This window comes from Mycteria americana, chromosome 24 (genome assembly GCF_035582795.1).
Source record: "Mycteria americana isolate JAX WOST 10 ecotype Jacksonville Zoo and Gardens chromosome 24, USCA_MyAme_1.0, whole genome shotgun sequence".
Classification (NCBI taxonomy): domain Eukaryota; kingdom Metazoa; phylum Chordata; class Aves; order Ciconiiformes; family Ciconiidae; genus Mycteria; species Mycteria americana.
The window spans coordinates 2,839,938-2,864,443 of record NC_134388.1 but is presented as its reverse complement, the minus strand read 5'-3'; the positions used below and the strand labels follow the sequence as shown (position 1 = coordinate 2,864,443).

At 64.0% G+C, this 24,506-nt stretch overlaps 3 protein-coding genes across 3 annotated transcripts; 1 reads left to right on the top strand and 2 right to left on the bottom strand.

Annotated features, from left to right (window-relative positions):
• Positions 1-652: 652 nt before the first annotated feature.
• On the bottom strand, positions 653-2,867 carry EBI3 (Epstein-Barr virus induced 3). Its single transcript, XM_075524056.1, has 6 exons — positions 2,825-2,867; positions 1,933-2,157; positions 1,719-1,836; positions 1,433-1,605; positions 943-1,106; positions 653-805 (listed from the first exon to the last, which is right to left on the bottom strand). Exons 1-6 carry the CDS (start codon positions 2,865-2,867, stop codon positions 653-655), a joined length of 876 nt encoding a protein of 291 aa, XP_075380171.1.
• Positions 2,868-4,106: 1,239 nt separating this feature from the next.
• Positions 4,107-15,406, bottom strand: ANKRD24 (ankyrin repeat domain 24). Its single transcript, XM_075524326.1, has 19 exons — positions 15,356-15,406; positions 12,725-12,855; positions 12,536-12,624; positions 12,150-12,214; positions 11,845-11,902; positions 11,696-11,766; positions 11,346-11,452; positions 11,072-11,259; positions 10,435-10,463; positions 10,185-10,277; positions 9,532-9,636; positions 9,370-9,414; positions 9,152-9,250; positions 9,003-9,075; positions 8,760-8,881; positions 7,426-8,682; positions 4,731-4,868; positions 4,576-4,641; positions 4,107-4,369 (listed from the first exon to the last, which is right to left on the bottom strand). The coding sequence occupies exons 1-19, from the start codon at positions 15,389-15,391 to the stop codon at positions 4,292-4,294; spliced, it is 2,850 nt and encodes a 949-aa protein (XP_075380441.1). The 5' UTR covers positions 15,392-15,406; the 3' UTR covers positions 4,107-4,291.
• Positions 15,407-16,392: 986 nt separating this feature from the next.
• On the top strand, positions 16,393-24,184 carry SIRT6 (sirtuin 6). The gene is made up of 8 exons (XM_075524132.1): positions 16,393-16,552; positions 17,650-17,777; positions 18,145-18,327; positions 20,820-20,879; positions 21,451-21,546; positions 22,404-22,484; positions 22,842-22,965; positions 23,730-24,184. Exons 1-8 carry the CDS (start codon positions 16,487-16,489, stop codon positions 24,063-24,065), a joined length of 1,074 nt encoding a protein of 357 aa, XP_075380247.1. The 5' UTR covers positions 16,393-16,486; the 3' UTR covers positions 24,066-24,184.
• Positions 24,185-24,506: the final 322 nt, after the last annotated feature.

Genomic DNA, 24,506 nt, shown 5'->3' with positions numbered 1-24,506 from the left:
CCGTCCGTTAGCGAGCAGTGCCTCCGCCAAGAGCCCGCCCGCCCGCGGCGCCCGGAAAGGAGGTTCCGGGGGCGAGGGTCGGGGCCCGGGAGGTCGCCGGGGGAGCGGGCCGGGCCCTGGAGGCCGGTCTGGGGCCGGTGTGGGCCCTGGAGACCACCTCAGACCATGGAGAGGGGCCACGGGGACCATACAGCCCTGGGGGGGCCCAGTCTGGGCCATGGCGGGGTCACAGGGACCATCCGAGGCCACAGAGACCAGCCAAGGCCTTGGGGTGGCAAAGCCACCGGTCTGGACCCTCCACAGCGCCCAGTCCGGGCCGTATGGACCAGTTGAGGTGACCGGGGCCGGTCGGAGCCTGTGCCCTCCCCTCTGCCCGCGGCCAGGGCTGGCCTGGCCCCGTCCGGCCCCTCAGCCAGCAAAGGGACCGTCCCCAGGGGCAGCTCAGCCGCTTCGAGGAGAACATCACAAAAGCGGGACGGGGACCAGAGCCTCAAGCTGGTTTATTGCCTGTTTCTGGTGGGTCCCTCCAGTACTGGTGGCTCCGCGCTGCCGGAGGCACGGGGACAGAGAGTGGCTGGGGCACGTGGGGTCCCTCGGTGGGACGAGGGAGAGGAGCAGGGTGGGGAAGGGGACGCTGGCCCTGCTCTGCCTGTCATGGCTCCATCCAGGGCGTCCCCGAGGCCGGCAGGCTCCAGGCGCTGAACTCCCCCGAGTCTGTGAAGTCCTTGGCGGCCACCTGGATGTAGTGGAGGGTCCCGGGTCGCACTCCCGTCAGGGTGTAAGATGTCTGCTCGTACGGCCCGATCTAGGGGTAGAGCGGGGTTAGGGGCACCCGTGGGCCAGGGGGCCAGGACGCAGCCTTGCTCGGGGATGCGTCCCTCAGCCGTGCCTCAGTTTACCCCGTGTGGGAGCGTGGGGGATGCGGCGGGGGGTGGGCAGTACCGTTTTGGTGACAGAGCCCTCCTCCCGGGCGTAGCGGATGCGATACTTGAGCGGGAAGTACTCCGGGAAGGGCCAGGACCCTGGCGGGCTCCACTCCAGCAGCAGCTTTTTGGTCTCCCCGGGGATGGGTGAGACCCGCAGGTCCTCGGGGGGGTCCGGCTTTACTAACGAAGCAGGGAGACAATGAAGGTGTGAGGTGCTGGCTGGGGGATCGGGCACAGAGCCACTGGGGACGGTGACGCCGCGTCCACCAGCCCCGTTGACCGAGCTGTGCAATCCGGGCTGCAGAGGTGGCCTGAGACCCAACAAATCATTGCACTGATGTTTCCGCATCCCAGGCAGGGGAGCAAGCCGGAGGGGAAAGGCCCAAAGGAAGGCCCAGGGCTGGATTAGACCCAGGCACGCTGCTCGGGAGGTGGGGGGTTAAGGGCGAGGGGGCGAGGGGTCTGCGGGGGCACAGGGAGTCCAAGCCCGTCCCAGCGGCACTCACTGATGTTCTCCAGGAGGAAGGGCAGGAGCCTGGAGGCAGTGCCCAGGGGGTTCACGGCCGTGACGTTCACCACGTAGGGGGTGAGGGAGAACATCTGCACGTCCCCAAAGGAGCAGCTCCGCGGCCCCGTGCGGATGCACTCGCCCGTCCCTGTGGCCCCCCACAAGCCGTGCCTGTGGGGACAGAGGGGGGAGTTGGGCGAGGGGCAGGCCGCCCTGCCTGCAGCCCCACGTGCGACGCAGGCACGGGGTGGGGGGCTCAGTCGGGGCTCGGGGCCCCCGCTGACCTGTACGTGGCCACGAAGTCGGTGTCCAGCAGCGGCTCGGGGACCAGGACCCAGGAGCAGTTCACTGCCTGCGGGTAGCTGATGGCCCAGCACTCGACGGCGGGCAGTGCAGGGGGATCTGGGGCAGGGGACAGTCATCACCCCGCTGCCGGCCTCCCCAGGGGACCCCCCGCCAGCAGTGGGGGGGGGGCATGGGGGGGCCAGGGTCACTCACAGCCCAGCCGCAGGCAGACGGTGGCCCAGGTCTCGCTGGTGCCAGGGTGGTGGCAGCTGTAGTGGCCCTCGTGGGCCAGGCTGGCGTTGGGGAGCGCCAGCCCCGGTGCAGGATACGTTCCCAGGACAGTCCCCCCCCGGCGCCACTCAGCCGGCCGTCCCGCTGCGGCCGGGCACCGCAGCAGCACCTCGGTGCCCAGGGTGCCGTGCTGCAGGGCGCAGTGGCCTGGGGGACGTGGAGGTGGGCGTGGGCTGCACCCCCTGGCGCAAACCCCCCCATCTCCCCCGCTGCGGTCCCCGGCAGGGGGGTCCAGGGGACACGCCGCAGCGGGGGCAGGGAGCGGTAGGGGGTGACGCTGGGTCAGGAGGGGTCTGTGCCTCCCTGGGCCCCCAACTCCATTCCCAGCACCCCGGTGCCCCTCCCGCCCCAATGCCCCCAGCCCCCATGCCTCTGGCCTTGGTCCCCCCATGTCCCCAGACCCGCAGTGTCCCTGTTCCTCCATCACCAGTCCCCCCCATGCCTCTGGCCTCAGTCCCCCCAGTGTCCCTATACCTCTGTCCTGTAATTCCGCCCTCGGCCCCCTCAGTGTCCCCAGTCCCCTCAGTGCCCCTACACTTCCATCCCCACTCCCTCCATCTCCATCCCCAGCGCTCCCAGTCTGCCCAGTCCTGCTGCCTCCAGTCCCCCCCAGATCCCCCCATACTTCCGTTCCAGACCCCTAGTCCCTCTATCGCCGGTCCCCCATGTCCCCATACCTCTGCCCCCAGCCCAACTGTCCCCAGCCCCCCCTGCTCCCCCCAACCTCCGTCCCAGCCCCCCCAGTCCCTCCCCAGTCCCCCATGGCCCCATACCTCTGTCCCCAGCCCGCCCGTCCCCCCAGGTCCCCCCATACCTCCATCCCAGCTGCCCCAGTCCCTCCATCCCCAGTCCCACATGCCCCCGTACCTCTGTCCCCATTGTCCCTGTCCCCCCATACCTCCGTCCCCAGTGCTGCCTGCCGTGCCGTTGTAGGGAACGGTGCAGGCAGGTGCCACAAAAGCCACCACCCAAAGCCACTTCATGTCAGGGAGACTCAGCGGAGCTGCCCGGTTCCAGGGACCTGTGGGGGCAGGCAGGACAGTCAAACCCCAGGGCAGGGGACAGCAGGGACACCACGGCCACAAGTCCCCAGGTGGTCCGGGGACATTGCCCTACAGCCAGGGGTTCAAATCCGTCTCCGAGCCACCCCACAGTGCCGTGCCTCAGTTTCCCCTCTGGCCTTGCCGCACACCCTGGGGACAGGGGATGGTTTCTCGCCGCAGTGGCCGGATCCTGCTGCCAGGAAGGAGGAGGGGGCGGAGGCGGGAGCGAAAGCACCCTGTGTGACCGGGGTTTCCCACAGGGACCTGCAGCCGCCCCTGCAGTCCCGTGCCCGGAATTGGGGTTTCGGGTCACTCCGGGCCTCGACCAGCGCGCTCGGATGTCCCCCCCCTCGCAGGGCACCTGGGGAGGGACTGTCCCTCACAGAGACCCCCCCGAAACCCAGCCTGGGGGCTGAGCTGAGTTCCCCGACGTGACCGAGCCCAGCACCACAGGGACGGACCCTGCCCTTGTCATCGCCCACCCTGGCTGCGGGCTGGCTCAGCCCCGGGGGGGGGGACAAGTGGCTTTCCCCGTATCGTGGAGAAGGGACTCCCCGCGGTGCCCCCCAGGCGGGCGCTGTGGGGCCACCCCTAGCCCCCGACACCCCCCTGCGCCCCCAGCCCCATGGGAAGCCGTGTCCCCTGTCATGCTCACCGCACCAGGGCCAGGCATCTGGGAGCAGAGGCTCTGCCACCGCCACTGCGGGAAGCCGCAGCCCCGGCCGGCCTCAGCCCACTTCCTCGCGCAGGAAACGCCGTCCCCAGTGGGGACCCGCCGCCCGGCGTGGCTCCGCAGGGATCTCCCACGCACGGGGCCTCTGCCTGCCCCGGACCCACAGGAAAGCAGTTTCGGCCCTGGCCAAGAGGGTTTCAACCCTTCCCGTGCCACCGTCCCGCTTCCTTCACGATCACCCGCTCCCGTCCGGGGCCGTCGGGGCTGGGGGAGATGATGGCACCGATCCCCCACCATCCCCAGCTCTGCCAGCCTCCCCACGCCCTGTGCCCACCCTCGTCCCCCCCAGAGACGAGCGGTCCCGTTGGCGTGACTATAAATACTTTATTGCTGCTGTGCTGGGGGGCGTGGGGCCCGGGGGGGCTGGCACGGGCCCCCGGGGCTGGCTGGGTGTGGGGGTGCGTGTGCCAGTGACAGGGTGCTGCCCGGAGAAGCAAAGGGGCACAGAGGGTGCTGTCACTGGCTGTGCCACCGACCCCTGCGGCACTGCCGTGCTGGCAGGGGCTCATCTGCCCTGCTCCTGCAGCCGCTGCATCCTCAGGATCTGGCACAGGAGTCTCTGCACGTCCTCGTCCATGTGGCCCTGGAGTGGAGGGGACATTGGTGGGGACAGCAGAGGGGACATCAGGGAGTCTCTGTGCGTGGCCCAAGCGTCCCTGGGCTGGCAGTCCCTGGATCCAGCCCCTTGCTGCCTCCCACATGCATGCGGGCACAGGCGTGTGGCTGGCTGGTGCCCCGGTCGCCCATACTGGCGTCCCCAGTTCCCCCACAGCCATGTCCCCGCCTCACCTGCACTGCGTAGAGCAGGTGGCTCCGGTACAGCGTCACCACCTTGCTGTGCCGCATTTCTGTCTCCTGCAAGACAGCGAGCGGGTTTGAGCACGGGGCCAGGGGCTTGCGGAAGCCCAGACCCCACCAGGCGACGGCCACAAGCCGGTACGCACCGCCAGCTTCTCCTCCAGCGCACGGATCCTGGCCTGGAGCACGGCAGCGTCGGGGGGCGACTGCAGCGGCCCCCGGGACTCGGGGAGGGCGTTCAGGGCTTCCTTCAGCCTGAAGACCTCCTTAGAGAGCTCAGTGATCTGCACAGCGCACAGAGGTTACAGGGACCCCCTCGGCCCCAACTCCCCTGGGGTCCACCCATGGCCGTGCCCGCTGCCACCCTGGGGTAGCCCCCACAGCCGGGCTGGGGCAGAGCTGGGACTTTCCCACCCCACCCCTTCTGCCCCCGGTTTCAGTCTCGGCTTGGGGAGGAAAAAAGGGGAACAGCCGGGAGAGCGGCAAGTCCGCACGCAGGGGTGCGCCTGCGTCTGTGTTTGCGCTTATGTGTGCAAGCGTGCACGTATGTGCAGGTGCGTGCAAGCGTGTGCAAGCACGTGCACTTGTGCGTGTACGTGTATGTGCTCCAAGCTCAGGAGCGACGCATCCCGACAAAGAAGTCAGGCAAAAACGCCAGGAAGCCCGCATGGATGAACAAGGAGCTCCTGGACAAACTCAGAGATGAAAAGGAAGCCTACAGAGGGTGGAAGCAAGGACAGGGAGCCTGGGAGGAATACAGAGAAACTGTCCGAGCAGCCAGCAATCAGGTTAGGAAAGCTAAAGCCCTGAGAGAATTAAATCTGGCCAGGGACATCAAGGGCAACAAGAAAACCTTCTATAGGTACGTCGGTGATAAAAGGAAGACTAGGGAAGATGTGGGCCCTCTCCGGAAGGAAACGGGAGACCTGGTTACCCAGGATATGGAGAAGGCTGAGGTACTCGACGACTTTTTTGCCTCAGTCTTCACCAGCAAGTGCTCAAGCCACACCGCCCAAGTCGCAGAAGGCAAAGGTAGGGACTGGGAGAATGAAGAACCGCCCACTGCAGGAGAAGATCAGGTTCGAGACCACCTAAGGAACCTGCAGGTGCCCAAGTCCATGGGACCTGATGAGATGCATCCGCGGGTCCAGAGGGAACTGGCGGATGAAGTTGCTAAGCCACTATCCATCACAGTTGAGAAGTCGTGGCAGTGCAGTGAAGTTCCTGCTGACTGGAAAAAGTCATTCAAAAAGAAACATAACCCCCATTTTTAAAAAGGGAAAAAGGAAGACCCGGGGAACTACAAGCTGGTCAGTCCCACCTCTGTGCCTGGCAAGATCATGGAGCAGATCCTCCTGGAATCTGTGCTAAGGCACATGGAAAATAAGGAGGTGATCGGTGACAGCCAACATGACTTCACTAAGGGCAAATCGTGCCTGACAATTTTGGTGGCCTTCTACGACGGGGTTACGGCGTTGGTGGATAAGGGAAGAGCAACCGCCGTCATCTGCCTGGCCTTGTGCAAAGCATTTGACGCTGTCCCACACGACATTCTTGTGTCTAAATTACAGAGATATGGATTTGACGGATGGACCACTTGGTGGACAAGGAAATGGTTGGACGGTCACACTCAAAGAGTCAACGGCTCGATGTCCAAGTGGAGCCCAGTGACGAGTGGCGTTCCTCAGGGGCCGGTATTGGGACTGGTGCTGTTTAACATCTTTGTCGGTGACACGGACAGTGGGATCGAGTGCCCCCTCAGCAAGTTTGCCGGTGACACCAAGCTGTGTGGTGCGGTCGATGCGCTGGAGGGAAGGGATGCCATCCAGAGGGACCTGGATGGGCTTGAGAGGTGGGCCCATGCAAAGCTCATGAAGTTCAACAAGGCCAAGTGCAAGGTCCTGCACATGGGTCGGGGCAATCCCAAACACAAATACAGGCTGGGCGGAGAATGGATTGAGAGCCAGCCCTGAGGAGAAGGACTTGGGGGTGTTGGTTGATGAGAAGCTCAACATGACCCGGCAACGTGCACTTGCAGCCCAGAAAGCCAACCGTACCCTGGGCTGCATCACAAGAATCGTGACCAGCAGGCCGAGGGAGGGGATTCTCCCCCTCTGCTCTCGTGAGACCCCACCCAGAGTACTGCGTCCAGCTCTGGGGCCCCAACGCAAGAAGGACACAGAGCTGTTGGAGCGGGTCCAGAGGAGGCCACAAAGATGATCCGAGGGCTGGAGCACCTCCCCTACGAGGACAGGCGCAGAGAGCTGGGGTTGTTCAGCCTGGAGAAGAGAAGGCTGCGGGGAGACCTTCTAGCAGCCTGCCAGGACTTCAAGGGGGCTACGGGAAAGCTGGGGAGGGACCCTTTATTGGGCGGTGTAGTGACGGGACAAGGGGCAACTGTTTTAAACTGAAAGAGGGGAGATTTGCGTTGGATATGAGGAAGAAATTCTTGACTGTGAGGGTGGTGAGGCACTGGCCCAGGTTGCCCAGAGAAGCTGTGGCTGCCCCATCCCTGGCAGTGTTCAAGGCCGGGCCGGATGGGGCTTTGAGTGGAAGGTGTCCCTGCCCATGGCAGGGGGGCTGGAAGTAGATGATCTTTAAGGTCCCTTCCAATCCAAACTGTTCTGTGATTCTAGGATTCTACGATTCTATGTACACGTATGCACGTATGTGCACGTGCGCATGCACACGTGTGCACACATCTGTGTACACGTGTGCACGTTTGCGAGCGCGTCTCCCCTGCCACCCGGCCAGCTCAGCTCACCTGAGCAGCGCCCAGGCCACCGTTTCCCCTCCCAGGAGCCCCTCACCAACCCCCAACCCCTCCTCCCTGTCCCCTACCTTCCTGTCCCTGTCCTTGACCAGCCGGGCCGAGTCCTCGGCGTGGCCGTGGAGCTCCCGCAGCCGCCGCGCCTCGTCCTGCGCCTCTGCCAGCTGCTTCTGCGCGGCGGCCAGGCGCTCCTCCGCCGCCTGCCGCTCGCTCTTCATGAAGAGCGCCTGCCGCTGCACCCGGAACACCTCCTCGCACGTCTTCTCATGCCGCCGCGAAAGCTCGCCCAGCCGCTGGGTCAGCGCTGCCGCCTCGGCCCGCAGCCCCGCCTGCGCCGCCTCGTGCTCTCCCCGCGGCACCGCCGCCGCCAGCTCGGCCTCCAGCCGGGCGGCCTCGCGCCCCTTGGCCTCCGCCGCCGCCTCCAGCTCGGCCGCCCGCTCCCGCAGCGCCTGCGCCTCCTTCTCCAGCGCTGCCGTGGCCCGGGCGTGCTCCTCCCGCGGCACCCGGCTCTCCATCTCCGCCTGCGCCTGCCGCAGCCGCGCCAGGGCCTCCTCGTGCTCCCGCCGCCCCACCGGCCGGGCGGCCAGCTGCTCCCGCAGGGTGCCCAGCTCGGCCTCCCTGCGGCCCAGCGTCTCCCGCAGCTGCCCCAGCTGGGCCGTCACCTCCTCCTGCTGCCGCACCAGCTCCGCCACCCGTTGCTCCAGCACCCCCGGCTCCAGCTCGGGGCCACCCGCCGCCCGCCAGTCCCGTGCCTTGGCCTCCAGCTCCCGCCGCAGGGCCTCCGCCTCCGCCTCCGCCCGGCCGCAGCGCTCCAGCAAGGCCTCCTTCTCCCTCGACGCCTCCTCCAGGGAGGCCCCCAGAGAGGCCGTTGCCTCCACAGCCTCTGCACCAGCCTCCAAACGGGCCTGCAGCTCCTTCACCCGCTGCTCCCGCTCCTCCAGCGCCGCCTGCGCCTGCCGCAGGGCTGCCCGAGCCTCCGCCAGCTCAGCCCCGGCCTCCCGCTCGGCCGCGGAGGAGGAGGTCTGCGTGCGCGGCGCCTGCAGCTCGCCCAGCGCCGCCTTGCACTCGCCCCAGGTCCAGGCCGGCTCCTCGGCGAGCTGCTGCGCCGCACTCCCCTCCCCGATTTGCTCCGGGGCTTGCTCCGAGGCACCGGTCTGCCCATCTGGCCGCCCGCCAGCCTCGTCCCTCGCATCCGTGCCGCGCGGCGACTCCAAGCGCTGCGCCCGCAGCCGCTCCAGCTCGCGTTGGAGAGCGTTGTAGAGGCTGGCGGGCACGAAGTCCCCCGCGGTGGATGGATTGCTCTCGTCCCGCTCGTAGTTCTCCAGCACCTGCCGAGAAAACGGTGAGGCCACCGGGGGCCAGGGGACGGAGGCAGGGAGGGACAGACAGACAGACGGGGACTTGCCTGTATTTTCTCCCTCAGCTCCTTGTTCTGCACGGTGAGGGACTGCACCTGCCCCTGCAGCGTGGCCAGCAGCTCCTCGGCCGAGGGGCTCAGCGTCTTCTTGGAGAGCAGCAGCTCTGCCCCTGCGGGGTGCAGGGACTCCGGTGCCGTGCCCACCCACGTCCCCGCTCCCTGCCGCGGGGTGCCACCTCCCCGAGGGCTGCCCAGCCCTACAGGGGTCTTGGGAGGCGGGCAGGGGCCTACCTGGGAACTCAAGCGGGTCTCCCTCCTCGTCCTGCAGTGTCTCGATGTCATAGCTCGTGTTCTCCTTCTCGTTCTGGGGGTGCAGAGCGGCAGGCGTCAGCCCCCGCGCACCCCAGCCCCTGGCACTGCCAGCTGCTACCTGCACCTACCTCCAGCGAGGACAAGCGGCTCCACAGAGCCTCCACCTCCTTGCCCAGCCGCTCCTTCTCACCATCCCGCACCGCCAGCCGCTCCTCCAGCTCCTGGATCTGTGGGACAGGACACGGGCATGGGGTCACTTCTGCTCGCACCAGAGTCCCGACGGCATCCCCAGCACCAGGACCCCTCGGAGAGCCGAGGCCACCCATGATCTCTTCACCGGCCTCACCTGCTTCTCCATGGAGCGCAGGGAGCCCTCGTCCAGCTCTGCCCGCTAGCAGGACACAGAGAGAAAACAGGGAGGGATCAATGCTGTCCCCATCTCTCCCATCCCCTCCGCTCCCTAGGGACGTGGTGGCATCTCGCCCACGACCCTGCAGCTCGCCGGTACCTCCCGTCTCTGCTTCTCCTGCTGCTCCAAGCCCCGGATCTTCTGCAAGAACTGGGCCCGCTCCTGCCGCAGCCGTACAATCTCCTCGTAGGCATCCCGGTCCTCCTGCAGACGAGCAGGTACCACGCCTCAGTGCCGGGTACCACCAGCCCCCTCCCCACTGTCGGCCCCCTCCTGCCCATCCTCAGCAGGGGGGCTGTGACAGGCTGAGCCCAGCCAGGCTCAGTGGTGACTCTTGACCACCACGTGCCCCCATGGGCAAGCCATGCTCCGGGGTGTGCAGGGCACTTTTTGACATCAGAGAGAGAAGGAAAGGCTCCGGCAGGGCATGGACCCCCCCGATGCCAGCACAGTCCCCCAGGCGAGGGGTGTTCTGGGCCCGCGGGGTGGAGAGAAAGGGGCTGATAGCCCCTGCCCTGCTGACAGCAGGGGCACGGGGCCTGGGGTGCTGCATGCACCCCAGGAGTGGGGAGGAAGACTCCGTTGCAGCCCAGGCCAGCCCCTGAGCATCTCCTCCGCTGCAGGGAGGAGGGCCCCCACACAGCCCCCGCGATGGGCAAAGCTGGAGAAGTTTGCCTGAGCAGGCCGTGGTTCAGCTACCCTGCGCTTGCCAAGCCGGGTGCGGACGTGGAGGGAAGGGGGACCCCTCTCACCTGGCTGGGGGTGCCCAGGGGAGGCAGAGGGGCTTTCCTCTTCCTCGGGGTGCTGTTCTTCTCCCTGACGGATGACTGGCTGGGCGAAGACGTCTGCAAAGACACCAGGGCAGAGGGGATATCACATCTAAGGTGTCCTCCCTCCTTCCTGACCCATCGCCACCTTGGAGAGCCCCAGGGCTCCTGGGGACCCCCAGCCAGGGGCTGGGGCCAGCCCTGATAAGAAGTGGGCAGCCAGGCAGGCCCTTACCTGGGACGTCTGTTCAGTTGACTCCTCTTCTGCAGGGCAGAGCGGGAGGAAAGAGAAATTGGGGAGGTTTAGGGGATCGTAGGGGTGGGCACAGCAGGCAGAGCCCGCGTGTGTGCAGGGGCACCTCAGAATGCGCTCATCCAGGGGTGGGCACTCAGGGGGCACGCACACACACGTGTACACAGGGGGGCACGTGTGCGTACAAGGGGCACACACGCAGACGGACGAATACGGGGATATACGTGGATGTGTAATCGCAGGGATGCACACACGTGTGCAGACACGGGGAGACACATGCACGCAGATGCGCACACGCAGAAACGTGTACCAATGCACTTGCTGATACACACGTGCCCTTCTACCCCCATGCTTGCAAACACGCGTTAACATGCACGTGCAAGCATGTTCGGACACTGAGACGGGCAACCGAGGCTCAGCACCACCTCCCAGCCCTCGGCTGGTGACAGCATAGGCAAAGGCACCCCCAGCGTGTGGGAAAAGGGGGCCTGTGCCCCCCAGCCTTGCTCAGCCTCTTCCATCCACGGGTTAGACAGCCCTGCCCCAAAGCAGGGTAAAAGCACCCCCGTGGATCCGTGCCCTGAGGACAAGGAGCACCGGGGCAGCACGGCTGCCTTACCGCTGGCCCAGGACCGGCGCTGAGTAGCCTCTTGCAGGAAGTGCTGGATGAGAGCGTTGCCCGTGGCCAGGCTGTAGTGCGCGGCATCGTGACCTGTGGAGTCCACTACTGCCACCCGGGCACCGGCGTTGACGAGCACCTCCACCGTCTCCACGCTGCCGTTCTCGCAGGCCAGCATCAAGGCTGTCCTGAGCAGAGTGGTGAGAGCAGAGGTGAGGGGACCCATTCCCCCCGTCTCCCCGTCCACCCCCAGTCCCCACCAGTGCAGACTCACCTCCCCTGCAGGTCCCGGCTGTTGACAGCCGCGCCACGGTGCAGCAGGTACCGGCACAGCTCTGAGTGGCTCATCTTGGCAGCAAGGATCAGCGGCGTGGAGCCGTCCTGGGCAGGGTCAGGTTGGGTGAGGCTGCGCAGACGAGGCTCAGATCTCCCCATGGGGCACCCCGCTCCTGTTACCTCCCGGGTTTCCACGTCCCACTTCATGGTATGTTTTCACCCCAGGAACCCCAGGTACTGCCTGCTGCTGCATTCCACCCCAGAAGCTGCTGCATTTCAGAGGCAGCCCCAGCCTGGCCCCTTGCTGCTCTGCACAGCACGGCAGGGCGAGGAGCAGAGGGATCTCACCTTGTCCTTGATGTTCAAGGGAGCCTTGAAATCACAGAGGATCTCTGAGCACGAGATGCAGCCGCTGACCGCTGGGGAGAAGGACAGAGGCTGAGCACTGTCTCCCATGGGGACATGAGCAGGACGGGGCTGGCACTGTCCCCACTCACCTGCGTGGTGCAGCGCTGTTCGGCCGCTGCCGTCGACCACATCCACAGGGCAGGAGGCCTGAGGGAGAGAGCCTGGGTTACAGGAGGACAGGGGACAGACAGACAGACTGCTCCAGTGGACGTGGCTCCTTGGCACGGTGGAGGGCCGAGCAGGTGCCGGGCAGCACCGCACAGTGCTGGGCAGAGCCGGGAACCAGCATGCCAACAACAGCACTGGTGAGGGAAGGGAGTTCAAGGACAGAGAGGACACCTCGCTGGCACGGCAGCCTCCCTCCCTCGCAGCACTGTGCTCCCAGCCCCGGTACCTGCAACAGCTTGCTGACGCACTGTGGGTGGCCATGCTTGGACGCCAGGTGCAGGGCAGTGTAACCTGGGGAGAAGGACAGACGGACGGGTCAGAGAACAGACAGTGGGTCTGTGGCAGGAGGGACCGGTTGGGTGACAGACGGACGGATGGGCACGCAGGAGGATCTGCTGGACTGGGGCCGAATGGGACATCCCCAGGAGCACCATCGGTCAGTGCTTGAGTCCCCGTAGGAAGCTGGGACAATTTACAGCCCCCACAGGTGTGGCCGTCACCTCTGTCCCCTCAGCCTCAACACCCGCGGCAGGGTGGGAACAACCAGGGAGCGTCGGTGGCCCTGGGTGGTCCACGGCTTTAGCTGGGGGCGTGTGGCGGCCATGCCCTCACCCGAGCTATCCTTGGTCATGGCATCCACGCCGTGAGCCAGCATGGCTTCGAGGCAGTCCACGTTCCCCCGCATGGCGGCCAGGTGGAACCTGCAGCAAGACCGGGGGCTGTCGGACTCACATCCCTGGCCCCCGGCCTTGTCCCCAGCCCCGCGTCCCCCGTGTCCCGGGGACATGGGTCAGCACTTACGCGGATTTGCCCTCCGAGTCCAGCTTGGTGGGGACCAGGCCCTTGCGGACAAGGAGAGATGTCACCCTCCCAGCATCGTTGTAGTCCACAGCTTGCAGGAGCTTCTCATCGTTCTTGGTCCAGTCCTGGCTCTGCAATGAAGCCAAGAGGAGGCCGTGATGGGTGCGCTGTCCCCAGAGACGGGCAGGGTGCTGGGTTGGGCTCAGGTGCCTGTCCTCATCCCCATCCCTGCTATCTTCCACCCACCCCTATCCCCTTGGGGTGGCCATCTCTGGGCCAACCCCTTTCCCGGGTGCTATGGTGTCTGGCCCCAGGTATGGAGGGTTTACCTGGGACAGCTGACTGGGATGAGGATTCCCCTTCGGTGCCCCCCCGCCGTTTGCAGCTCAGAGACCAGGAGATTTACAGAGCTGCCCCAGTTTAGCTGTGGACGGGCCAGGCTGTGACAGGCTAGGATTTGGGAGTGAGCCGACATTGCCTGGTTGCCCCTGCCCCAGGGTTTGCCCCTGCCACCCCAATCACCCCGATGCTAAACACAGCCAGCACCCATGAGGTGCCTGAGCCCCATCCCTGCCCAGGTCTCTCCACTGAGCCATTCCCAGCCCTGCTGTGCTCCCCAGCGAGGAAGGGACGAAGTTGGGGTGGGCACAGCTGGCAGCAAGAGCAGGTCCCCCAGGATGGCTCCAGCCTCCCTGGGATATATAGGGCACAATCCTGCGCAGGAGTGGGGCTGGATGGGGGGCTTGCTGACCCAGTGGTCCCACACGTCCCCATCCTGAGGGAGCGACCCGCAGCGGGACAGGACCAGCACGGGTAGCCCTGGGTTCACCCCGCAGCCTGTGACGACAAACCAGAGCTCGCTGCGGCCGCGGTGGCAGGAAATGGATGTCACCTTTCGGGAGCTGCTTGCATCCTGCCCCTCGCCAGCCTGGTGCCCAGTGCCAGGCATGGGGCCCGTGCCGCGGTGCCCACCTGGTGCCCCTGCAAGCCCCTCCAGCCCTGCGGGGCCAGGGGACCCCACCTGGAGAATAAACCAGTCTCCCAGGGTTACCGGGCAAACTGGGAGGGTGGTGCCCATTCCCCCCCCCCCCCCTTGTCATGCAAGGACAAAGCAGGTTGGAGAGGATGCAGCCGAGCCCCGGGACGGGGATGGGGATGGAGGGGGTCCAGGTGGGGTGGGGGTGACACAGCTTACCCTGGAGGACGGGACCAAAGGGGACCGGAGATGGAGGGCAGGGACGTACCGCGAAGGAGGCAGCGGCACAGAGGCAGATCTGCTTCATGGTGTTGAGGAGGAGGCGGCGGGCAGCCATGCATCCCTTGCCCCCCGCCTGGGCGAGGGCAGGCTGGGGCTCCAGGCCACGGACCCCAGACCCCAGCTCGCTCCAGCATTGCCGCCCGGGCGGGGGCCGAGTCTTGCCGCAGTGGGAGCCAGGATCCGCCTCTCTCCATCCCTCCGTCCCTCCTTCTTTCCCTCCTTCCCTCCCTCCTCAGCATCCAGAGCTCCAGGCATCCCTGCATCCCTGCCACCACGGAGCAGGTACCAAGGTCCCGGTCAGGGACCAGCACCCAGGCTGGTCCCAGTTAAAGTGGGAGGGGTTGGGGGGGTGGGGGGGGGCAGCTTTCCCACACCATGCTTAAGGTGAGGCAGCAATACACCCCCAAACCAAGGGGATGAGCATCCTGCTGCCACCCAGATCCTGCTACGTGGGACCCCTTGCCCTGTGCTGGGGGGCACAGACCTACCTCCCACCATAGCTCCAGGGCCAAGGGAGGGGCAGGACCCCCTGCCTGCATCTCAGGGGTCCAGCAAACTCCCCTCAAGGAGGGAACCCCAACATTCAAAGGGTCCCTGGAAGAGCCCCAGGGGTGGCAGGACAGCAGGACCCCTCCCCACTCACAGAAGTATCCAGGGCAGTGTGGGGAAACTGAGGCACAGAGCACCCTGACCAGGGCAGGCCTGCAGACACCACGTAGGGGGCTTCAACCTGTGTCCATGAGTCCCCAGCCATGTGTCCCCAGTCCACGTGTCTGCCCAGTGCTGCCATGGGCACTGGGGACAGCACTGGCACCCTCTGCCCGATGTGGAGGATGGTGAGAGCCTGTGGCACCGTGCCAGGCTGGTGCTGAATAATTGAAGAGCATCGACATGCTGGCTCCACTGGCTGTGGCAGCTGGAAAGCTGGCAGCCGTCCCCAGGGAGGGGACAGGGAGGGGACCTGGGACCCTCTTCCCTCTCCCTGGTGCTGCCTTTTTTTCCTTTGCTCTGCCCGGCTCCCAGTGATGGCCCTGGGAGCACCCTTGGGTGCACTGGGAGCTCGATCCCACTGGCCAGAATGGCAGTGCTGACCTCCGTGGGACTGCTGTTCCCATGGTGAGCAGCCACCCCACGTCCCAGGGCAGGTCCCCATGCCCTTGTGACACTGGGGACATCCTGGGGAAGATCCCCATGTCCTCAGTCCTTGTGAAATTTGGGACATCCCGGGGCAGGTCCCCATGCCCCTGTGAAATTTGGGACATCCCAGGAGAGGTCCCCATGGACATCCCGGGGCAGGTCCCTGTGTCCCTGTGAAACTTGGATCATCTCAGGGCAGGTCCCCAGGTCCCCGCGTCCCTGGGAATGGCACTCACGTCTGCCTTCTTGAACTTGGCCTTCAGGCTCTTCATGGCGGCTCCAACCTCAGCCCCGTGGCACCTGGACGGGGGACAGACGTGCTCAAGGGTCTCTCCCCCACCGATATCGGCTCAGCTGCCCCCAGACCCGCCGCTCCCGTAGCCCTGTCCTTGCCTGCCGCGTCTCCCCACCGGCCACAGCGCCCGGAGAGGGGGGGACCAGACGCGAAGGAGTTGGGTTACGGCCCGGCTGCGGCTGAGGTTACAGCTGGCAGCGCTGGGCAGCGGGGGGGGCTCCGGGGGGACCGGCCCCCTTTGGGGAGGGGGTCTGCTTGCACCCCTGAAATGCCCAGGGAGAGGGAGGTGAGGGGACATGGCACAGCAGGGCCAGGCCCGGAGGGGGAGCTAGGGGGTCTGGGGGCAGCAAGGTTGGGCTCCCTGGCCCTCTCGGGAGTCTGGGGCTGCAGGTAGTGTGGGACACGGCTGGGCCCTGACCTGCTGGCACTGCCTGCCCTTGCCTGGCACCCACTGCCCTTCCCTGGCACGCCTGGCCTGGCACCCCCTGCCCTGACCTTTCCATCCCCAGCCCTGGCCCTGGTACCCCCAGCCTGGCCTGGCACCCCCTGCCCTGGTCCTGGCACCCCCAGCCTGGTCTGGTACCCCCTGCCCTGGCCCTGGCACCCCCTGCCCTGACCTTGGCACCCCCTGCCCTGGCACCCCCTGCCCTGGCCCTGGTACCCCCTGCCCTGGCACCCCCAGCCCTGGCCTTGGCACCCCCAGCCCTGGCCTGGCACCCCCTGCCCTGGCCTGGCATCCCCTCCCCTGGCCCTGGTACCCCCAGCCCCGGCACCCCCAACCTGCCCTGGTACCCCCAGCCCTGGCCCTGGCACCCCCAACCTGGCCTGGCACCCCCTGCCCGCCCCCCCCCGCCCCTTATCCCAGCCCTGGCCGCGGGGGACAGTCGAGGCCTGGCGGGGTGAGGGCAGCCTGCCCCCCCACCCCTTCTCGCCCGGCACAAAGATGGCGGCGGCGGCACCGCCCTCCCCCGGGCGTGCCCGCACGTGCGCTCCGCCCGCCGCGGCCTCCCTGCGCGCTTCCGCCCGTCCGCGGGGCTGGCAACAATGCGCGCTCCGGCGGCCGGGGCGGGCCATGGCGGTGAATTACGCGGCCGGGCTCTCGCCGTACTCGGACAAGGGCAAGTGCGGCCTCCCCGAGGTGAGCGCGGCGCGGCGGGGCCTCCCGGCCCCACCCGGGGCCTGCTCCGGCCTGACGGGTTTCCATGGCAACCGGGCCCTCGGCCCCGTGGGTGTCTCCCGTGGGGAGCCCAGCACCAGGGACTCCTTTGTGTCCCCCCAGGCCCACCCCATGGCTCCCTCCGTATCCCCCCAGCTCCCTGGCTCACTCCTCGTCCCCCACCAGGCCCATGGCTCCCTCTGTATCCCCCCCAGGCCCACCCCACGGCTCCCTCCTTGTCCCCCCCAGCCCCATGGCTCCCTCCGTGTCGTTGTCCTCCAGGCCCAGCACTACCCCTCTGTTTTGTGCCCCCCCCAGAGGCTCCCAGCCATATGGGGACCCTTTGTATCCCCCAGCGGGGATCCCCCGGGGTGGGTGCGAGGGGCCTGTCCCAGGCACCGTGGGGGTGATCCCAGCCCCATGCCCCCAGCGGTACTTGGGAAGCTTAAAACAGGTTTTGGGGTAAGGGACTGGGACACGCAGGGGCCTGTCCTGAGCCTGGGGTGGTGAGGGGACAGGGACGCGCAGGGGCCTCTCCTCAGTCCCTGTCCCCAGGAGACCGGGCTGGAGAAGCATCTTGCATAAATGAAATCCTGTGCCCATGCCAGAAAGCCGGGTGGGCACATGGTCCCATCCAGCCGCAGCATCCCCGCGTCCCCCACCTCCGTGGCTTCCCGTGCAGCTCGCCGTCCCTTGGCCCTGTCCTGTCGCAGGGCCGGTGGCTGCGCTGGTGACAGCTGGAGTTGAGCACACGTGGGGTGGCACCGGGTTCTCTCCTGTCCTCCCGCTGCCCGGCAGTGCCCTGGAGCTCAGCCACTTCTCGGGGTATCAGCTGCCTGTCGGAGAGCAATAAATACCCTCGTCTGCGTTAGGTGTTTTAAACCCCTACCCTGCATAGAGGTGGTTTGTACAGCGCTGTTTCTCTCTGATTAAATGCTTTTGTTGTTAAGGAATGTGAAATCTTCTTTCCTTTCGTGGATAAGAAAGAATTGTCATTTACTGGGTCTTTGTGCCGGGAGGCATGCAGGATCTATTCCTGCATCTCGCCATTCCCTTGGTGGTTTATCTCTTCTGCTCAGATTTTTGACCCACCGGAGGAAGTGGAGAGGAAGGTGCGGGAGCTGGCGGACTTGATCAGGAGTTCCTCCAATGTGGTGTTTCACACAGGGGCTGGAATCAGCACCGCCTCGGGGATTCCCGACTTCAGGTAAGGACGGTGGGCAGCAGGCAAGGGGTTGGGAGGATGGCACCTTCTCCGAGTCCATCTCGCGTCTTGTGAAGCTCTGGACTGTGCTTCCTGCTGCCCCAGCCAGACCTACTCCATCCCTCCTGTCTGGTCCTGGATCAGCTGAAAATACCCTTTCCCTCTTGCGTACCCGTTTGATGTTAAGCCGTACCCACAGAAGCCCTACGTGCGCTCTGCTTGCAACAACGACAAAAATTGCTGGTGATACATGACCTTCATTTAGCAGTGCCTTGCTCATTCTCTGTTGACAGGGCTTGTGGTGCATTTACAACTGTCATCTTAGATCCTGAGCTCTCAGTTCTCACTCTTTCTGTCCCCATTGCTGCAGGGGACCCAATGGTGTCTGGACTATGGAAGAGAAGGGGCTCTCCCCAAAATTCGACACCACCTTTGAGAATGCCAGGCCCTCCAAGACTCACATGGCGCTGCTGGGGCTGCAGAGAGTCGGCATCCTGAAATTCCTGGTCAGCCAGAACGTGGACGGCCTTCACGTGCGTTCAGGATTCCCACGGTACTGCCTCTCCTGCCCTGTCTCCGGGTCCCTCATGCCTTTCCCAGCCGCTGCCACGTGGCTGTTCTTGCTGCCTGATTAGCATGGCCTCGCGTGCAAGCGTTTGATGCTGGGGCTTGATTTCCAAGGCTGGCTTGGAAGCTGTCTGCCCACTGATGGGGGAGCGGAAACTGGGATGCGCTGGTATGGGAAGGGGTACGTAAACCAGCTTGAATTTAGAGAAGAGAGGTTATGGTGATAATTCAGAGGCTGATGAAGTCAGCCTCAGGTGATGCTCTCTAGAAGTACACCCAGAAGCCATTTGTTCACAAGAAAAACGAGCAGATCACAGTGCTGGGCCGTTGCATGTTCCACCCATCAGCTGAGTGGCTGTAGCTGTCAGTGCCGCTGCAAGCAGCCCGGCTGCACTGCATGGCTGCCTGTGGGCTCGTGGCCCGGGGAGTGAGACGTTGGCTTCAAGTAGGGCACGTGCTCCTGGGAACTGGGCTCAGAGCTGCGCTCAGGGCACAGGGTCCTTTCCACAGCCCCTGTAGCTGTCCAGAGGGGTGAACGATGGGAGGGGGGACGAGAGCATCTGAAACTGCTCCTGCTGCTCGCAGAGACGCCCGTCACCCTGTTTTATCAGTGTTGCTAGAGCTGTCTCAGAGCACTGGATCTTGTGCTGTTTTACAGTTTGCTTAAACTGAATTTCTTGAGAGAAAATAAAGGTGGTGCTGCCCCAGTGATGAAACCATGCCTGGGCCCAAGATAGCCTTAAAAAGTATTTCGCCTCTGAATAAATTTGCGAAACTGCAAGGGTGGCAAGACAGAGAGAGTCCCGCAGTTGGAACTGGTCTGACTTACCGGCTGTGGTCTCTGATTTCCTCTCCCGCTGTGATAAGGTCAGGGATCCTGCGTAGCTGTGTTCCCTCTGCGGGGAGCTGCGACGTGTGGGAGCCAAGGGTACAAGATCTCCACTCCCTGCTTGGGTGGAGACTGAAGTGCATTTAGCAGCGCAGTGGCCGTTTCAAAGATGTCCTCAAAGGAACCTGCCTTTCGTTAGCACTTGTGGCAGCAGGCTCTTTTCCCTTCAAGAAAATTCAGCCTCTCATAAAACCCATTTCCAGCACTTAAGACCAATGAGCGATTGCCTCGTGAGGCAAATTGCTTGGAGCTGCCTGGAGAGGAAAGGGGAGAACAGCTGAATTCAAGTAAGAAAATAAAATGAAGGGAGTTGGGATGAGAACGAGGAGCATGAATGGGACCTTGGAGAAGCTGCATCTCACAAATGTCTTCAGCCATCACGGGCTGAGCAGAGAGCTGCCTTCAGGGGGTTCTTCCTATTATTAAAAGCCCTGAGTCCTGGTTCCTGCTCCTAGCACCACATTTGCCTTTTTAAACTAAACAACCATGGGAAAAAGAATAAGAAATAATGACCAGAACTCAGCTGTGCTCCCTGCAGCCTCGTGCCACCAGCTCCTGCTCTGGTTTAGCACAGCTCTTCCACCCAAGCAAAGTATGTGCTTAAGTAAGCGCCGCTGAACTGGGGCCAAAATGGGGGAAATCAAGTCAGTCCTGTCTCCATCCACCCTGGAGGAGGCTCCCAGTCACCGTGGGGCTCGTAGGAACATAGGGAGAGCGTGGCCTTGTTTTCCTCTAGCTTCTGCGCTTTGAGGCTTGCGCTGAGCTCGAGGGGAGTTTTAGTCAAAACGAGTGGCAAAGGGCTGGAACCGTGCAAGGACAGAGAGGAACACTGAGTGCTGAGAAAAGCAAAGAGCCAGGTTACTACCGGGCGCAGAGAAGATTTGAGGCTGGATCAGAACAGGGGCTAGAATTGGTGCTGCAGATGGAAGCATTTAAAATTAAAAAGCCAGGACATGCTGTCCCTCCCCTTAGTCCCAGTTGTGGTGGCCATAGCGTAGTGCTTTCATGATGGAGATGAAACTGTGGCACGGAAGCCCTTTCGCCAGGATCTGAACATGTCCTCTGGGTTTGCTCTGCGAGAGGGACAGCTCTGCCCAAACTGCCTTTACGCAGTATTTCTTGTGTTAAATGCACAAAGCGGTGCTCAGCGTGCCATAGTTTTGCCAGCGCCTGCTTGCCCTGCATGTGATGGCCACGCTTGGCACAGGGAAGCCCCCCACGCTCGGTGGCCGGACCAACGGTCTTCTCTGCCGGACCAGCTGCCTCCTGCAGCAAGGCCAGGTCATTTTGTGGCACCCAGTGCCCCCAGAGCCTGCCTGACGCTGGTGCCTTGCTCCGATGCAGCCATATTTGCCTAAAACTAATATAAATCCCCTTAGTGCTGACCCAGTGCTGACCCATGTCCCCAGGCCATGGCAGAGGGTCCCTGCCACCCCACATCACCTGGCAGGTCTGATCCGGGAGAGCTGGAAAGCGGGGAAGCCCTTGAGGTGCAGGGCCCCCAGCAAGGAGGGGGGTTCGGGCAGCTGTCCCTGTTGCCCCAGGGCTCTCCACCCTTCCCCAGCTCATCTCTGCTGTTTCTCCCTCAGGGACAAGTTGGCCGAGCTCCACGGGAACATGTTTGTGGAAGAGTGCGTGAAATGCGGCAAGTACGTGAGCCCTGAGCCTGGGGAGGGCATCAGTGGGGTGGGGGCTTTGTTGCTGTCCCTGGAGAACGATGGAGGCCCTGCACACGCTGTGGGGCTGTCTGCCTGGCAGGCCTCCAGCAGAGTGTGCGTGGGGTCACGGACAGATCTGTCCGTCTGAATCCTAAACCCTGTCAAATGGCGGGAAATGAACATTCTGGGAATTCTCCATTGCCTGGGAGGCCCTCGGCAAATCCTGCTCCTCGTGGCAAGGCGGATATGCCAGCGGGGCTGCCTGCAGCAGGGTCTGTGCCTGCCAGCGGGAGAGAGGAGAGGAGGTTGCTACAAGCTGGGTTTTCCATCCTGGTTTGTGGCAGATCTCTGGGGCTGTTGGTCAGCAGCGCCTGGTTAGAGACGGAGGCAGAGATCAATGAAGGGCTGAGCTGCTCCGGTCATTGCTTGTGGCTCTGAGCCATCACCTGCTTCCTCCAAGCAGGGCGTCTGTGGTGCAAGGTGTGCCATACTGGGGGGACATTTCACAGCGGGTTCCACCTCCCTGCACGTTTGGCCCTGAATGGCACCGTCTCTCTCGCAGGCAGTACGTGCGGGACGCAGTCGTGGGCAGCATGGGGCTGAAGCCAACGGGCAGGCTGTGCAGCGTCACCAAAGCCCGAGGGCTGCGGGCCTGCAGGTACGTCTGCTGGGACGCAGGATGGGGGCTCCCAAGGGGACGTGGGGTGGCAGGGACCTGTTCACCCAAGCGAGTGGCTCTCGTGTGCAGACTTGGCTTTGCAGGGCTGGGCCGACAGTCCCTCCAGCTCCGGTGAAGAAGCAGCGGGTGTAGGGGAGATCTCCAAAAGCCCAGATAGGAAGCCAGCACGTCTCCAAGGAGTCCCAGCCGTGCAGCCTCCTTGGGGGGGTCTTCCCACGCCGATGATCTGAGCCTGTCCTAGTGCTGGCGAATGCCCTGCTGTGGGATGGCAGCTCTAGAGAGCCCCTTCCCCTCCAGCAGGATACGGCCGCTGTGCTGCCCTGCTGCTGCTTGCCTTCAGTAGGGAAGCGTAGACAGTGTTTCAAGCTCTGCAGCTGGAGGTACCCTGAGGTGATCTGGCATCCAGACACTCTCCGCATGCCCCTTGTGCTTCCTCACCCAGGCTCACCGGGCCCAGCCCAGTTGCTTTTCTCATCCAAGCTGGCTGCAGAGCCAGCACAGCAGAGCCGGGGGCTCCGGGCTGTGGGGCAGAGCTCTGCTGGCTCAGCTCTGATGCTGGGGAGTGAAAGGTACGTCCCAGCTCTGAACTGGGACAGCAAAGCAGCTGGCACTTTGGTGGTGTTGCAGCATCAGCCACAAAATCCGTCATGCAGGTGAATTCTGTGCCTTCCCTCACCTGCCGGTGAGCCCCCTTGGCTTGTCTGGGCTCTCTCCCTTCACAGTGCTGGGCCGGGGAGGGACACAGGATCTAGGTCACTGTCCCCTCTCCCAGGGCAGCTCTGTTGCCTGCTTCTGCCTGGCAGAGGGAAACTGTGGTCCCTGTGTGTGTTTTCTAGAGGGAAGTTAAGAGACACCATTCTGGACTGGGAAGATTCCCTGCCTGACCGCGACCTCACGCTGGCGGACGAAGCCTGCAGGTACTGTGCTTGGGCTCTTCACGCCGTGGCGGCTGCTGACGCCTGCGGCTCGCGGTGCCCCAGGAGACTGCCCGGGCTCCCCGTCCTCTGCCAGCACCGCAGCAGTCCTCGGGCCAGCCCTGCCTGGCTTTGTTCATCACGTTTTGTGCCTCGCAGCCCTGAGGCTGTACCCACAGCACGGCAACGCCCAGCCCTCTCCCCAGAAAGTGGCCAAGAGAAACCACTGCAAATTCTGGCCACAGCTTTGCTTCCCGGCTGGGAAGCTTGGAGAGTCCACACTGGAGCAGGGTAGGAGAAGCAGCCAGCAAACAGCCATGGCTTTTTCTCTGCCCTGGATGTTTTGTCTCCTCCTTGCAGGAAAGCTGATCTCTCCGTCACTCTGGGGACCTCTCTCCAGATCAAACCCAGTGGCAACCTCCCGCTGATCACGAAGAAGAGAGGAGGGAAGCTGGTCATAGTCAACCTACAAGCAACCAAACACGTGAGTGAGAGCGTCCTCGCTGCCCTGCGCTTGGAGCAATTTGCTCTGCGCTGCTCCTTTCCCCTCACGTCACTTGTTTCAGCCCCGTTGCAGGTTAGTCCCTGCACATTGTCCCCTCCCAGGCGGCCACATAAAAGAGTGGCCTCACTTAGCAAGCAAACAGGCTGGGCTTGCCTCGTTGGAGGGTTTAAACCTGCAACTCCCGATAAACACCTGGAAATGGAAGGTAAATTCTAAGAGCAGAAAAAAACTCAGCCCAAAGCCTGATGTATCCTCCGGTGAATTACAGTCTGATTAAATAACCGCACACACGTAACCCACGCCATGGGGCAGAGAAGCTCGGTTCACGTTCAGCCCTGGTTTTGGTGCCCTAATTGTCCAAAATCTTTCGAATAACCAGAGCTGGAGGGTTTCTGGGATGTCATTAGAGCTCCCTTGTCCCTGTCCCGCTCTGTCCTGGGCTCGCTAGCCTGGCTCTGCATCCGTGTCCTTGTCTCTGGGCTGTGTTTCAAGGTGGGGACTGCCTGCCCACACCCTGATAGAGCCCTATCGGCCTGCGGTGCAGCCGGGGAGTGGTGCCAGACGGGCTCAGGGTCTCAGTTCGTGTTCCACCAGGGATGATGTCTCGGGGACGGGAGCCCTGGAGCCCACGTGCAGCTGAGCCATCACCCAGGCCCTGTCCCCACGTGCTCCCTGGGAGGAGACGTTTGTCCCCGCACACTATGTTTGTCCCTTAACGCCGTGCTTGCCCTCGCTCGCCCCAGGACAGACAGGCCGACCTGCGCATCCACGCCTACGTCGATGATGTCATGACAAAGCTGATGAAGCACTTGGGGCTGGAGGTCCCGGAGTGGACGGGGCCGGTGGTGGTGGAAAGCGCTGAGCTCACCAAGCCCGAACAGCTCTTCAAATTTGACCCCGGGGCTCGCGGGCTGCTGAAGGAGGAGCCCCTCTGCCAGCACAACGGCACGGGTGGGCTATGCCCTGACCTTGGGACCACGCTGGTGGAGCGCCGTGACAGTCTGAAGCAGGAGTGTCCCAGCCCGGACACGGGGCCAACAACGGTGAAGAAGATGAAGGTGGAGCCTCTCCTCACCTGACCCAGACTGTTCCCTATCTGTCTAGACACTCGTCTGTGCCGCTTTTCCTACCGACATTTTTTTATACCCTTAAACATTGTCCCTTTTTTTATGTAAGTATTAAATACACTTGAATCGCGTGCGTCGGGGCAGCTGTACCCACCGGCCCGGGAAAGGTGTTGCCTGCTTGAAATGGACCGAGCACCTGATTCCTTCTCTGCGAGGAGATGGCTGTGGGGTCCAGCAGACCTCGGAGGGGCAGAGGGATGAGGGCGCTGGGTGCTGGGGCAGCGACAGCGACACAAGGGGCTCACTGGGGGAGCTGATGCCATCTCCGATGGAGCTGGGGCTGGGCAGTGGTTGGATGAGCCGCTGAGATCTGCCAGCAGAGCTGGTCCCCTGCGTGCTGGTGATCTGGGGGATGTCACTGGGTGGTGGAAGGGAAGGGGACTGGTCCTGGCC